General features: G+C 26.0%; 1 protein-coding gene across 2 annotated transcripts in view; it reads right to left on the bottom strand.

The window, feature by feature from the left end:
- Positions 1-12101, bottom strand: part of LOC100165358 (E3 ubiquitin-protein ligase RNF19A) — a 30931-nt gene extending 18830 nt beyond the window's left edge. For both annotated transcript variants that reach the window (XM_001952798.5, XM_029490447.1), the window contains exon 1: positions 11563-12101. In XM_001952798.5, the coding sequence (XP_001952833.2) occupies positions 11563-11587 (25 nt within the window). In that variant the 5' untranslated portion in view covers positions 11588-12101. The remainder of the gene's footprint in view (positions 1-11562) is intronic.
- Between the last annotated feature and the right edge of the window lie 995 nt (positions 12102-13096).

Here is a 13096-nt window from a genome sequence, read left to right as displayed (position 1 = left end):
CATAATACCGCCCGGTATATCGGTCGTAATTTATATTCGTCGGCAATTAACTTACGTACGCGCAGGCATTGAAGGAGATTTTAAATAATGATCAACTTTTTTCAATTTAAAATAAGCGGTTTTTAGACCAATAAGCTAGAAAAAACTGGAAGAATTTTGTTTGACGGATTTTAATTTTGAAAACGGATTATGATTGATTAACAAGTTTACTAGCTTATGCCAGAGGCGATTTTTAATATTTCAATTATTGTTAGTGTCATGATGAATACTATAAATACAAAAATATCATAACTTGTTAATCAATTATAATCCGTTTTCAAAAATAAAATCCGTCAAACCAAATTCCTTCAGTTTTGTCTAGCTTATTGGTCTAAAAGTCACTTTTTTTTCATCGACTGGTGCTCCCTTAAATACTTTCTTTTTTTTATTTAAATATATTCAATCTGTTAACAAAATAAAAACAATAAGTAATAACTAATAAGGATAACATAGAAAAATATATAAACAAACATGAATCGCGTGAAGAGGAGACCGGTCATTAACAGAACATCAGAAATTGTTTTCCCCTATTTAAGGAGATCTCTAGACCAGTTTCTTTTTAATCGACGGGGAATTTGTGGTAATGTAAGAGAAGACATGTTTTGTTAATTTTGAATGGAAATTTTTATAGTGGCTTTTTGCAAGCTCGTTTATTGTTTGTATTTTAGGTCATTATGGAGGGCTGCATTTGTTATATACCACGGAGCCAGTGGCGTAATCAAGGGGGGGACGTGGGGGTCAGATCCCCCATTAGATTTATTTTTTGTTTTTGCTTACAAAAACCCAAAAAATAATAACAAAATCAAAAACGAAAACGAAAATAAATTATAGTATTATAAATTATTAAATTATTAAATTATTTATACCACGAAAAAAAAAATGTTTTTAAAAATTACACTTGTCTTTACTTTTTAATCTTTAACTTTGAAAACATTTTAATTTCAAATCAGAAATTTTGAATTTCTTAATTTTTATAAATCTATCAATATCTATTAATATCTAAGGATTGAAAATTTAAAACAAGATTCCACGCAAATCGTTAATTCTGTTCAAAGCATTATTTGACTACTTGTAGTGTACACAGACACAAAAAATAAAAAAAAATTATTATTATAATATTAATTCATCCATAGCTCTCCACTCAGATTGTAAAAAAAAAAAAAAGAAAGGTCTGCCGTTTGTCTAAGACGTAAAAAATGCATTATTTAAGTTTTAAAAGGTATGATCCCTGGTGAATCCCTCACATTTTTTATTATTGTAGTAAACCAGATTTCAATTTTTCTTAGCATAATTATCAATATATAAATAGTAATTAGTTTTGACTAATAATTTTGAATCAATTTAGTAATTTTGCCAATTTTAGATCCCGAAAACTCAGTCAAATCGGCATATTTGGGGACATTAGTCATAAAACTTACGGTTAACAGTTTTCCAAGAGCTAGTTTCTACCAAAATAAATTACATCTTCGTAATTTTTGTATGCGTAATTTAAATGACATTGTGTTATTTTGGGTAGAACACACAAACACATTTTCTCATCCCGAGCTCCTAAACAAAATGTCTTACCAGTAAATTGATGTAATGATCTGAACAGATAACTGGTGTTTACTCTTTAGCCAGTCAGTCTAATCATATATCTGTTATATAATACATTATATAATATACAGAATTAGCCAGCGAAAGTCACTAGTTATCCGTAAATATACTATGACTGTTGATGCCTGAGCGATGGTAAATTAATAATTTATACGACGTTTTAGTGACATAAAAATAATATAGGACCTGTACGAGTAAATTAAGTTCCTACTAGGGTTTCTACTTTTTAGAAGAAATATTTTTAGAATATTGTATTATTTTATCCCACCCGAACAAAAACGTAAAAAACTGATCAATCGATTATTATTTATCAATGAAGTATGGACAACACGAAAAAGGTGGGCAAGTGGGTGTCGCTCTGCTTACAGTAGGTCACAAGTGGGTCACCGTAATGGACAATTTCGTCATTTTTACGTATTTATTGTCAAGATTAGAACTTTAAATACTTATAAATAAAAACTGTGACTAAGGATTTTTTATAATTTACAATTGTCATTGTATCAATATAGTAGGTGCCTCGTATTCAATTTTCAAGCTTTTTTACCCTACAAATAAAGTTTTATTGAAATTCATAGAAAAAGACTAATAAAATTGGAAACAGAAAATGTTCCTAAATAGTTCAAAACAAATCAAAATATTTTGAACATTTTATCGTGTGTATAGAAAATGCAAATATAAACAACCAGTGAAAACGTCATGTATATACGTTCATATTTTTTAGAGCTTCGCCAAAAACCAAAATCAATTTTGCGTAAAAATTCCTGTTTTTCCTTAATTTTTATTATGTTTTTCTATGCGGTATTGAAAACTATTAAAGCATCAACCAAATTCACTTTTTCATCGAACAAGGTACTGTTGAAGAAAATCGAAGCAGTTTTACCGCCCGTAAAGTGATGATAAAAAAACACACATCATTGTAAAATCAATACATTCATTGCTCAGAATCTAAAATATTAGTTGTCTATGTGGTTTGTTTATAAACAATATCAGATTTTAAAAATATAAAATTGAATTATTTACGAAATTCAATAAAAAACGAATTATTAATTTTTAAATATGTAATTAGTGAAAAATAAACAACAATAAACTCGTCGTGTTATTAGAAAGTTTTTAATATTAATGGATTTATTCTTATGAGTGGTTTAATAAAAAATTGATTAATTATATGTTTGAAACTTTGAAAGGCCATTAATCCACTATAGATTCATTAAATGTTAAGTCAGCTTTCAGGCATCTCAATATAGACAAAAATTTTCAATCACTTTCGAAAAAGATACACACATGATTTATGAAAATAAAATGTAACAGTAAAACGACTTTGTCAAATAAAATGTTATGAATGATGTATTATATATAGGTACATTAATTTTAATTTGTGTAAATGGACTAAAATGTCATACATTAATAAGCAAGAAGAAAATAATGAATATCTTAAATATTCTAAAATGAAGGTTAAATATGATCTAAATTTTTGCATTATTTACATACAATAAGCATTACAGATCTAGGTAGTATGTTTTTATTATATCATACCTATTTTATTTTAAATTATAATTTGTACTTTGTCATTAACTCATCCAAGGCTTTAGTAAATATATCTATAGAGTTAATTCATATCTACCTATAATGATATAAAAAAATTTAAAAAAAAATTAAAATAGTTTATCATCTTATCACAAGCAGCAAAATTGATTGATATAAAAAAAATATATAGTAGCTATAAATAATAAATGCAAAATGATAGATATAAAACTTGTTTATTTTTGTTAATTTAATTTAATTTCATGACAGTATTATTAAAGAATCTTTAATATACCTACATATTTTTATAATAATTCTCAACATTACAACTGAATTTAGTAGGTATAGGTAACAACGTAATAGTGTTTTAGTTTATTCAGAAAACACAATCTAAACTTGGTTAGTATCATTGATTAAACATTAAACATAGTAATCAAATATACAATCATTGAATAATGGTTATATTTGAAATGAAACTCAGATGTAAAATATTAATGTGTAGACTAAAACAAAAATGAATATTGTATTTCCATTGATTTAGTCAAGAAGGATCTAATGGAAAGTTGAATATACGAGATAGAAAAGCATTAGTTCTAGATATAGATGGAAAAAATATGGTATGTGTGTTGCGATAGTGGGCAGTTTTTAAGACTTAAGATTAATGTATTTGAAAAAAATTATATTTTTTAGACGAAAGTATAAGTTGTAACACTGTAATAACTAATAACTACTCTTTCAAAATTAGATTTTTATACACCAAAAAGTATTTGGCTTCGAAATATAATATATAATATAACCTAACCTACTGTCAATTAAAAAGTAATTAACTTATTAAAAAAAAAAAAAAAAAAATGTTTTTATTCATTTAAAATGATTTACAAATATTTTAGAAAATGATACTTATTAGTTTTTGAAATAATGAGTCATGAGTGTTTTGCCTAAAAAAAGAATTAAAAATGCTCACAATTCACATCCATAATCAGTCACTACAGTCTACATAAACCTTTCCAAAATATAATAATATAACAAAAAAAAAAAAAACAACAACCAAGATACATATAGGAATAATAATAAACATTTAAAAAATAATTAACAATTAAATGTGGACCAGTGTAACCAATGTAACAATTAAATGTATTACATATTTTATGCTCATGTGTTGTAGTGGTGGGTAGAAAAGCAATGCCCCAAGCACCCTTGATAACTTATCTTTGATCACCATAATTTTTATATTTGAGGTTGCCATAACTATGAGTCCGATGTATTCATCGTTACATTACAGTTTTTAAATTTCTAACTCTACATTTCTAAATCATCCCGATTCTTAATTATAACTATAGATCAAAGTTTTTTAAGTCCAACGTTTGTTTACTGAACAGAAAAACCTATCAAAATTAAGAGGGTGCTAGCGCAATACAAAGCGCAATATAATTAATAATTATCTAGATTGTTAAATTGTGATAATAGGTGAAATAAAAATTCATCATTTGGGGAACAATTATGGGTTTTAATGTTTTAATGTTAAATGGACAATATCGGACAACATGAAAAAATTTAGTACACGGACAATGTTTTGCAGCAACATAATACATTTAACAAAATATGAAAATTAACTTATCACCTTAGGTTCATTAACAAACAATATTGAGGCCCATTTTTATAGGATAAGATAAGATACAAATTTTTATCAGTTATACATTATAATTCAAACTTACTATTTTTAGCAAACTATTGTGAAGTATACCATGATCTACATTCTACGACTATTAAATAATACAATTATGAAGAGGGAAGTTGTCCGCATACAGCGTATTTTATACAGAGACTAATATTGTCCTAAATCAGGGCTTTATCACAGAACATTCTGTACTATTGAATATTGAACTTATTGGTCTTGAATATTATCAACAAAAAATATTTATACACAATAATATATGGATAATAATAATATAATAAATTAAAAGGTTTATAAATTATATCAAAGGAAAATAAATATCAGCAATAGCAATTGACTATATTATGTTACTATACTTATATTTTGTTTTTTTTTTTAAATAATTAATATAGACCTACTATAAACAAATAATAAATACATAATTGAGCATTTGAATCCCTACAATTTGTATAAATCCATAGAGCTAATTAAAAAAATAAAATAGCTCGTGACAACGACGGCAGTATATTACACAAGATGGCCAATTCTCATTTCACCTGTGTAATTTTAAGAAGATGTCAGCGCACTATTCGTTTTCTCTCTCTGGCCCACGCGCAACATAGACAAACGCATTTAAGCAAAATCATTTTTTCTATGCGTTTAAGTAATCTTAGAGTAAAGTCACCTATTACAAACAAGATAAAGAATAATATTTTAGAGGGAATGACATATCGTTTTTATATTTTATTATTATTTGACTTTGTATTTGACTTTCAAAATAAATAGAAAAATGTTGTAAATTTAAATGATGTTTAAATTGTTTTGAGACAATATTTAGACAAATCGATATGTCATTCCCTCAAAAGTATTATTTTCTATCTTTTTTGTCATGGGTGAATTTACTCTAAGATTACTTAAACACATAGAAAAAATGATTTTGTGTAAATGCATTTTGTCTATGTTGCGTGTGAGCCAAGGAGAGAAAAAAAATAGTGCGCTGTGGCCTCTTAAAAAAATGGTTTGATCCCTCTGTAGCTTAAACTAATGAATTTATTGACTTGAAATTTTAACCTTTGGAACACCTTTGGATCAGTATTCTATGTAGATGATACTTTTATAAATTTCAAGTTGAACGGAGCATTATAGCCTAAGTAATATTCAAAAGTATTAGCATATCTAGTTATTAATTGAAAGTTGAAACACTATTTTTTCAATAATGTAGATTATGTTGTACACGCCAGCGCGTATATGTTGTCCACCCAAAGCAACCGGACTATGATTTTGGCCTAAACATAATTTTTTCCGCGCATAGGTTACTATTGCTGTTTGAACAGTGCGTGGTAGTCGTTATCGTCACAGTAAAGTGATTAAACCAGAGATGGAAAACGTTTTTGAAAAAGTTTTTAAAAAATGTTATTAAACAGAAAAAAACAAAGAACGAAAAGAATAAATAAAACAAAAACAATTTATAAAACAAAAACGAAAAACAATAACAAAAAGGTGGGTAAGTGGATGTCGCTCTGCTGTACAGTAGATTACAAGTGGGTCACTGTATAAATAGTATTAAATTTGAATTCAATGATATAATATCACTGTATAAGAAAAACGATTCTGAGCGGAAGAATATAATATAAAAAAAAATATATATATCATCAAAAACGTTATTTGGAAACAATAGGAAGATAACGTTTTTAAAAACGTTAGTCAAAAACAATATGGAAAAATAACGTTTTTAAAAACGTTAATCAAAAACTTTTAAAAATGTTAAACAAAAACGATATTTTTCAAATCAATAAACAAAAGCAAAAACATTAAAAACGTTTTCCATCCCTGCATTAAACTCTATGTTTGAAACTATTTTAGAACATGTTATGATCGATGGCGTAAGGTATGAAATTTGTCAGACTTATTGCCCTCACACACAAACATTACACATACTAAATGCAAATAAATATACATTTTTACAAATACCACTATGGTTGGCCCTCCGGTTGGCCCCAACTACATAAAATCAATTACCCAATTATAATTGCATTACCCACCCAGAAATTAAATATTGAAGAAAAAATATATAAATTGCACTCAGCTACTTGCCTCCATGGTAGTTCAATGATGTCAGCCCATTACACAAGGTATCATTCATCAAAGTAATAAGTGGGTTAGATGCAATGATACAAACATTTTTATGGACAATGGCCCCATGGAGCCAAAGATATTTACATTATCGTTTTCCGGAAACATTCATAAGCTATATTCATATTGATTTACTCAATCCATAAAACAACAAAGATGTTTTGTCCCCACAGATTACAACTACGTGTAAAAACCGCGCTAAGAAAAAAGAAACTCAAGTTAGAAAAGTGTGATAGCAAAAAGGGGCTAAGTTTATTTCTCAAATTCATTAGTATAGAAATTTTTTATATTTAATGAAGTGCGATAATTTAACTTGGCATTTACATTACATGTAACATATTACATTAAGTTTGACAACTACTAATATTTACAACTACAACTACAATGCCGACATGAATGTTTACATCCCCAATTTATAATTTTTATAATAATGGCATAAAAAAATGTAAGTATACACCTCGGTATACACTATGAGTAGCCTCCAAGCTAAGTCAAATTATTTGTATTAAATTATCACACTTAATCAAATACAAACAATTATAAACAATTTGAATACTAATAAATTTAAGAAATTACTTAGCCCCTTTTTAATATCACAACTTTTCTAACTTCGGTTTTTTTTTCTTAGAGAGGTTTTTACATGTAGTTGACAAAGTATTTTTGTTGGGATAAAACATTAGGTCTTTAATATTAATAACATAACATTAATCTTTAATTTACCTAAAAACAAGACTAAAAGAGAAAGTATACAAATACAATTTAATGTTTTAGTATTTTAGTAGGTATGACATAAGTAATAATAAATGAGCAACTTAAAAAAATGCAGCTAATATTATGATCATAGAATTATCAAAGAGAAAACAAATAACCTGTTTTATAATTTTAGAATGAATCGTTGTGGATAAAAATAAACAAAGAGTAATAATAAAATGAAGTTAACCTAAGAAAAGTGAAATTATCTTTTAATTTATTTATCTAATGTATACAATCACATAATTTGAAAAGTGTTACCACATCAATGTACAAACTCAAAAAATATTTGCAAAAATTAACTTAATTGTTCATATTATATATTGATTTAAAGTATAATATACTATTTTGAAAAATAATCATAATGGATATAAAGCAAATAAATATTTTTTTTATTTATGGACAATAGGAAAAATATATTTATTTATTTATTTATTATAATAGTAAACGGGACAGGCCCTTGAAATTTATACAGCATTAATAATTCATATTACAAGTCTTCTAGTGGTAATGACTGATAAAGTTAATAAAATAAAAATATCTATATCAATTACAATATTGGTTCAAATTTGGTTTTTAAAATTTCTATCAAACCTAATTAAAATCATAATACAACTGGACTCTATGGATGAGAAAAATCTAGAAAATTGGTAAGCCAATTCATAATTTTAGCAACTAACAATAATATAGAATATTATTTTTCGATGATATGAAATTGTCTTGCTAGTTTTAAATGTAAATTAGTACTGTAATGCAGCAATCATATCAAAATTTTAATTAAAAAAACATCACGTTTGCTTGCTTGGATTAAATCATAACAGTAAACAAAAATGTAACCATTTTCATATTCACATTAAAATAATCTAAATGAATGTAGTAAGACATATTTTATAAATTGGGTAGTAAGGAATTTACTAAATTAAGATACTATATAGCAAAGATTGTACATACCTAATAGCATAACAAACTAATGAATAATCAAATGTTTATTGCAATATAACTGGAATTAAAATACTAATAAAATATTAATAGGTTCATTATACAAATCCCTTGTATTAAACTTATTAATATTGAGATTTTAAATAGTCATTATAAATTAATAGGGGCTTGGATTTCTATGCAATTGTATATTTATTTCTATTAATCCAATTGAATGCTAAGTATTGCTACCCTAGATACAAATTTGTTTTTTGTTCAACAGAATCAAATAACACTATTTTCACTTGGTATATAATAGCATCTTTTTATAAGCAATATCTTACAAACAATTATACAAACAATAGTCATAATTGATACAAAAATGGATTGTGCGAGTAAAGAATGAGACCTTTCAAAAATGAAATTTAGAATATAATATATATATTTATAGTTTAGCTAATTTTAATAAATGTATATTATTACATACGCATTACAATGATATACTCGACAAATAATGTACAGCAGAGCGGTACCCACTTATCCGCCTTTTTAATTTATATATATATATTTAATATCTTGATGATTTTATGAGAATTTTTAATTTGACGTTTTGTGATAATTTTGATAATTTAATGTTTTATATTATAAAACTCTCCACTACTATGATAATTTATGTGATAACTGATAATAAACTTTATACTAATATACATTATTATATAAATGGCAATTCATGTGTATTATGTATAAAAATACGGAACTATCGGGATAGTTATAATATAACTATAATAGTCAAGATAACAGAATTGAGTAGTCGTGATAGTTGCGGCATCGAGCAGTAGTAGGGATAACAGAAAAGTACATGTTATTTTATTGAAAAATATATACCTACTTATTTGATAAATTTTAGTTTTTACATAATAGTACCTATACATTTTTTACGATATCAAATTAAAAATGCATATTTTACGATTTTTACTATATATGGCTATTTCTTGTGTGCATACATAGGTAAATTCGGGTAAATTAAAGTAGGTAATTATGGAATCAATGAGATGACAATTTAAAGAAGTTTTATCTCAAGTTTTACTTTGTACTTTTACAGTTGTACTTATAATGTCTTTGAAAAGTTTTCAGCTCAGGTTCCAGGGTTATAATATCCTCCGACTTTTTGAAATGTTTATTAAGTTCACAAATTTAAAATAGAAATAAAAATATAAAATAAAAACCTCAATAAAAACATATTAATTAATAATACCACTCAATAAACTGAAGTGTTTCTATGGTTTTTTTTAAGCAGTTTCTGGTTACATCATAAAAATACTTAAAATACTCATGGATAAAATAAATTATTCATAATAACTAACGATAGGTATGTGAATTTAATTGCTTTTATAAATGGAAAATAAATAAGGTAAGTACATCAATACTCTGAACAATAATAATAAAGTAGTTACCTAGTACCTATAACAACCATTCAAAACTAACTAATGGGTTACTACATCAGATACAAAGTAATTTTAATTTTAATTAAGATAAACAATTTAAAATATTTAAAGTTAAATAATAAATAATAGGTATATTAAGTTGAAAATCAAGCAAATTCTATGGAAAAACATACTAACAGAAAACAATTATTATACATTCATACTCATTTATCACCAACATACAAATATAAATTCTTTGTAATAAAAATTGCACTACTAACCTCTAAGAAATTACAAGTATTATGATTTTATCACACATAATTTAAAGGGCATATAATATGTCATATGTAAGTATTAAGTACATACCAACTATACTCCATCCCAAGAGAGAATAATCACTTTTCGCGCATCACGAATGATTCAATTGGTGCGTCGAGAACCCTGTGATCACGATAACACTGAGGATTCGGTGGGGTTGCACGGCACTGACGAGAATCAGTCTGCAGACTCATTATCTCTCTTGGGATGGAGTATAAATTTACTTAAGTCAAAAAAATAAATTATCAGTTACACAAAAAATGAATTCTTGTTAGATTTACCAATCTAGCACTTTTTTAAGTAGGTAGATATATCGGTAAAATATTTCTTCCAATTTCAGATTAGTGAATTGTAGATTTTCGTTTTATTCCTGCTTTAATAATTATTTTTAGCAAAAGGCAACAATAGTAGTGAAATACCTAATTATTTTTTTTTAATAAACTACAGAAGAATAAAATGATCATAGTTACTTAATAGTTAATAGGTATAACGTTTATTTTACATTTAAGGTGCAGGTACATGTTTAGGTACATTTAATTTTTATTTCTTAGATAGGTATAAAAAAAAAACAAATTATGCAGTTCCAAAATTTGTTTTACTATTCAACACTAATTTTAGATTACATTTATATTTAGAGTATGCAATTGTATGGGTTTATTTATAAGTATAATTCTAATTTTGAATATCAACAAATGAATGAAAAACAATTGGAAGGTAGGTACTTTAAAGATTTCTTTAGCTGTTTTTTTTTTTTTATTTGCTTTTATTGTGAATTTATTTGAATTATTAAAAACTTCATAATATTATGGTCATTATCATGACATAACATCGCCTATTTGCCCCTAACTAAAAGCATATGCTACATAAATTGTATAGATGGATTGAATGTACAGTGGGTTGGTCCAATTAACATTTAAAGTATTTATTAAATTATCCTAAAATTGCACTTATTCATTTATTTATGTAGCATTAAATTAACAGTTGGATAACACATATTAAATGTGAAAAATGCTTTTATAAACTAAATTTTACTTAGGTAAGTAGTAGGATACCTATATAGTATGAAAATAAAACAAAATTATCTATACTGAATGAAGTTAGCACTGTACAAAAACGTTTAAAGCCAGAAAACCATTATATTTATTTAATATTCAGTAAAAATAAATGATTAAGACATAATATCATCAAAATGAAAGTAAAAAAACTTACCAGCATTCATTGACACAGATTTCATGCGGCGTATCAAAATACGTGTGCTTCGCAAGAGGCGTAATAACAGATGCTGCCCACGATCAACACGATTTTTATAATCATAAGACGAGTGCCGAGTTAATAATTTTAAACAATATCATAATTCTGTACGATAGTATAGGATGTACATATAATATACTGGAACATTTAAATGAGCAATTTCGATTCGTTCGATTAACAGCTACCTATGTATGAAGTGCAAATTCACTTTTTGGCGTAATAACATTTGAAACATAAAAATAAACACTCCGATAAATCGCTGATAATAAAAATAATAATAGCTATCACAATAAAAAGCAAAATAATATGCAATTCAAATATTATTACATATTATCTATTATTATGTGTGCGTGTTTATTTTACGGTGAGTAAATTTGTCTACATTATAAAATATTTACACAAATTACAACTGCATCTAATAACTCATCTACTCTAAGTGAGATAAACATGAACTGACTACTGAGAAGAAAAACAAAAACTTTTTTCGACTTTCTAAAAAATAATAATAATAACACGTTTGGAGAGAATAACGGGACTGGGAAGGAGAAATTGGTCACGTCTGGTGTTGTTGGTGAGTATGTCTGGTCTCCTATTGGTCTGTTATTAACGTCACGGATCTTGGAAAAGTCGACAAGCCCATGGAAAATATACTTACTACTTCTCGGTACATTGATAATAATATAAATACTCAAAATCATCGATGAGAAAATGAACTGTCGAGTGATAATGTTAAGCTATTAATAATTATCACGATTTCATTTTAAAGTGAAGCGAACGAAAAAAATGTTTTTTAAGATGTACAAATAATTTACGATTTTAAAATACTAATAACTCGCTTTAAAAATAAAATATAATAAGAAGTCTATGACATTAATTACCACCTTAATTAATAATCTTACTTTTAAATTTGATAAGATTTATTTTTACTCAAATTTTTAAACTAACTGAGCGTACAATTTGCCATGTAACGCACTTGAAAGACGGAGACAACAAATGTCGGTGTAACGTCCTCTTAAAATAGTTAATTAAATATTAACGTTAAATGTTATTCCCAACTCCCAAGGTGGATTTGAATGGTTTAATAAATTGGATATTAATTTACCTCGGTTAATCCATATAGAAATATAGTAAGAGTAACATTCGTTATTACTATAATATTATGAAGTATGAGTTATTGAGTTAATTTTTATCATTTTTCAAAATCATAATGTATTGAAATTTTGAATACTCAAAATGCTTTAAAACTATGAATTAAAATTTATTTTTTTTTGGAGTTAGCATCTAATAATTTTAATTTACATTTGTATTTTTGTTTTAAATATTTTTTATCAAGTAGACATCAATTATAAAATATTATGATGTATAAGTTAGTCACTTCTTGGGATATTTGCAACCTCATTTAATTTTTGAATATGTATATAATACATATTATATATATTTAGATATACTACAGTTAATCTAGGACAGTGCTTCTCGTTTTTTTTTTGTCGTG

The sequence above is a fragment of the Acyrthosiphon pisum genome, chromosome A2, assembly GCF_005508785.2.
Source record: "Acyrthosiphon pisum isolate AL4f chromosome A2, pea_aphid_22Mar2018_4r6ur, whole genome shotgun sequence".
NCBI lineage: Eukaryota > Metazoa > Arthropoda > Insecta > Hemiptera > Aphididae > Acyrthosiphon > Acyrthosiphon pisum.
The sequence above is the reverse complement of the archived record's forward strand: the minus strand, read 5'-3'. Positions and strand labels throughout refer to the sequence as shown.